Source organism: Macrobrachium rosenbergii, chromosome 1 (assembly GCF_040412425.1).
Source record: "Macrobrachium rosenbergii isolate ZJJX-2024 chromosome 1, ASM4041242v1, whole genome shotgun sequence".
NCBI classification, from domain to species: Eukaryota; Metazoa; Arthropoda; class Malacostraca; order Decapoda; family Palaemonidae; genus Macrobrachium; species Macrobrachium rosenbergii.
The window spans coordinates 17,424,099-17,426,598 of NC_089741.1; the positions used below are offsets into that span (position 1 = coordinate 17,424,099).

At 37.2% G+C, this 2,500-nt stretch overlaps 1 protein-coding gene across 2 annotated transcripts in view; it reads right to left on the reverse strand.

Moving 5' to 3' along the window:
- Positions 1-2,500, reverse strand: part of LOC136838405 (uncharacterized) — a 208,005-nt gene that overhangs the window by 89,012 nt on the left and 116,493 nt on the right. For both annotated transcript variants that reach the window (XM_067103412.1, XM_067103321.1), the window contains exon 6: positions 2,250-2,394. In XM_067103412.1, coding sequence (XP_066959513.1) covers positions 2,250-2,394 — 145 coding nt within the window. The remainder of the gene's footprint in view (positions 1-2,249; positions 2,395-2,500) is intronic.

Below are 2,500 nucleotides of genomic sequence, written 5' to 3' on the forward strand. Positions count from 1 at the left end.
TGCTGATGTATTATTATCGATGAGAAAAACTTGAACAAGGATGCACACTGGAATGTCATGACAACTTATTTCAGGCTAACTGGTCAAGAGAAGTCAAGCTGACAGGCAGGGGAGTCATTGTTAATTTAGTGCAATAAATCTTGTTTTAGAGTACATCTACATCCTCCTCTGCCGCTTCCCATCATTTTCATAGTTACCTCTATTACTGAAAGATTGCGAAAGTCCTCCGTGGGTCTCGCGGTTTACAGACAAAAGTTGTCTGACTTATAGGTTGTAGCTATATTGGATCTATGAAAATCTCTCTACATCAAAGGTGTCTCAGAAACTGAGTGCGGTCTGACATAAATAGCATAGTAGGTCTTCAACATTTGAGTTTTACGTTACATCTCAAGATTTCAGATAAAAAAAAAAAAAAGTTGATTTTCCACCATTGTAGGTCTGGTTAAGCAGCATTTGTAGGTCAGAGATCCTGTTTTTGTCATAATGTACAAACTCTGTATCATAGCCAGTAAGTTCATCCCTCCAAGATGATTCCAGCATTTGTATCAAAGCTGCGTGACTTAAGTAGTTGTGAAAGGTGGTGATATCTAATTTCTTTAAGCACGAGTATGTAAATAACATCTATTCAGAAGCTATGGTTTCAGACTTCAACACACAGCTGTCATCGCAAAGATGATAATTGGTGCACAATTCTTTAGCAACGGCTTTTTCCAAGAAACCTGATAACTGTCGCGCCGCGTTCATTTTTTTTTTTTTTTATCCCTCGTGAGTGCACTCACCTGTTAGATAACGATATAATGAAAAGGAGTAGGCTTACCCTGACTATCTCTCTCTCTCTCTCTCTCTCTCTCTCTATATATATATATATATATATATATATATATATATATATATATATATATATATATATATATATATATATATATATGTATCTTCTTCTTCATTTAACGTACTTTTTCCCATTTTTCATATGGGGTAAGCACAGTGCCTTCTTTTGAAGGACTTTGATTTGGTGCTGGGATAGGCCGTAACCTCGATCGGCTGCCCTGCCTGACATCGCTTAGACCCCGGTAGCACATGTGTATATGTATCGTGCCAAATCCCCAGCTCCCTTTCTCCATATATATATATATATATATATATATATATATATATATATATATATATATATATATATAGTTGTATTCTTCTCAATCACGAAGATAAAATATAACGATGTACTCCACAATGAAAACGAAGGAGAAACCAGAAGAAAAAGGAAATAGAGTTCTTAATTTGTCCCAACAGTTCCGCCTTCCATCAGGCCTCTTCCGGGGAACTTACTGACTAATCAGTTTAAGAAAAACATATACCGGACGTATGTTTACATTTGACTTCAAGACTTACATAAAACATAAACAAGTAAAAATGGTTAACGGTGCTTACAACTGTTACAGGATAATATAAAATATAAATTGTCTGGTACATAGTTCGTCCAACAGAAAAGGTTAACAGTCTAATGAGGCTAAACAGGTAATTAAGTGAATACCTAAGTCAATATATTACATAATTTGTGCTGGTTTTTCATGATATGTAGAAAGGACGGGTCCGTCTTGAATAAGCCTACACTGCCATTGAAGTTGTTGTTTTCACTATATTGATTACATGCCGTTTCTTTTAGATTTCTTTCTATGAAATTATTGTGTCTAAACAAGATTCTTGCTTGAGACCACTGAATTGGATAAAAACATTCTCTAGCATGTTTACTAATGGCACTGTGCAATTCGTTAAGTAAGGATGGTATAAGCTCTACTTGTTAGGCAACATATAAAACACATTACCCTTCAGTAGTTTCTCTCGCTTTGAAAATGCGGTAAACGAATGAATACTGATTAATGATATACAGTGACTTGTAGCAAGAAAGCCTGATTGCCTATCCAAGCCGTTTGGGGGTGTGGGGCGGGGGGGGGGGTGGATGCAGCCGAACTAAGTGCCGGTCCCAAGCCCGGAAAAATGAGAAAGGTTGGGGTCAGGAAGGGCATCCGTCTTTAAAACTTCTGTCAAAACTCAATATGGAATAAGCCCGCAAAGAGGAGGGTCTTTGAAAACAGCGACCCGACTCGGGATTAAGCTGTGAAGAAGCGGAGGTAGCAATAAATCCTTGTACTACAGCTCATTATTATATATAGAGTAATAATTGAATCATCAGTATTTCTTAAGAATAAAGCAGATACATTAACAGAAACAAGATAAGAAAAGTAATACACTACCGATGAAATAGTTTTCCACCAGGTCAAATGGGCCAGGATAGCCACCGCCTTCGGCAGTCAGCGGCCCACCCGGGGCACCCAAGCCATACTTCAGAATTACGGTCCAGCCATTGTAATTGTGATCACTTGATAGATTACACCACACCTAGAAAAACATAAGAATTATAAATTTATGTTAGGTGAATATTTATCATGCTCTCAGTTATTTTGTCACCAGGTTAGTTCTTCGTAAAGTCAGCAACATATTCACT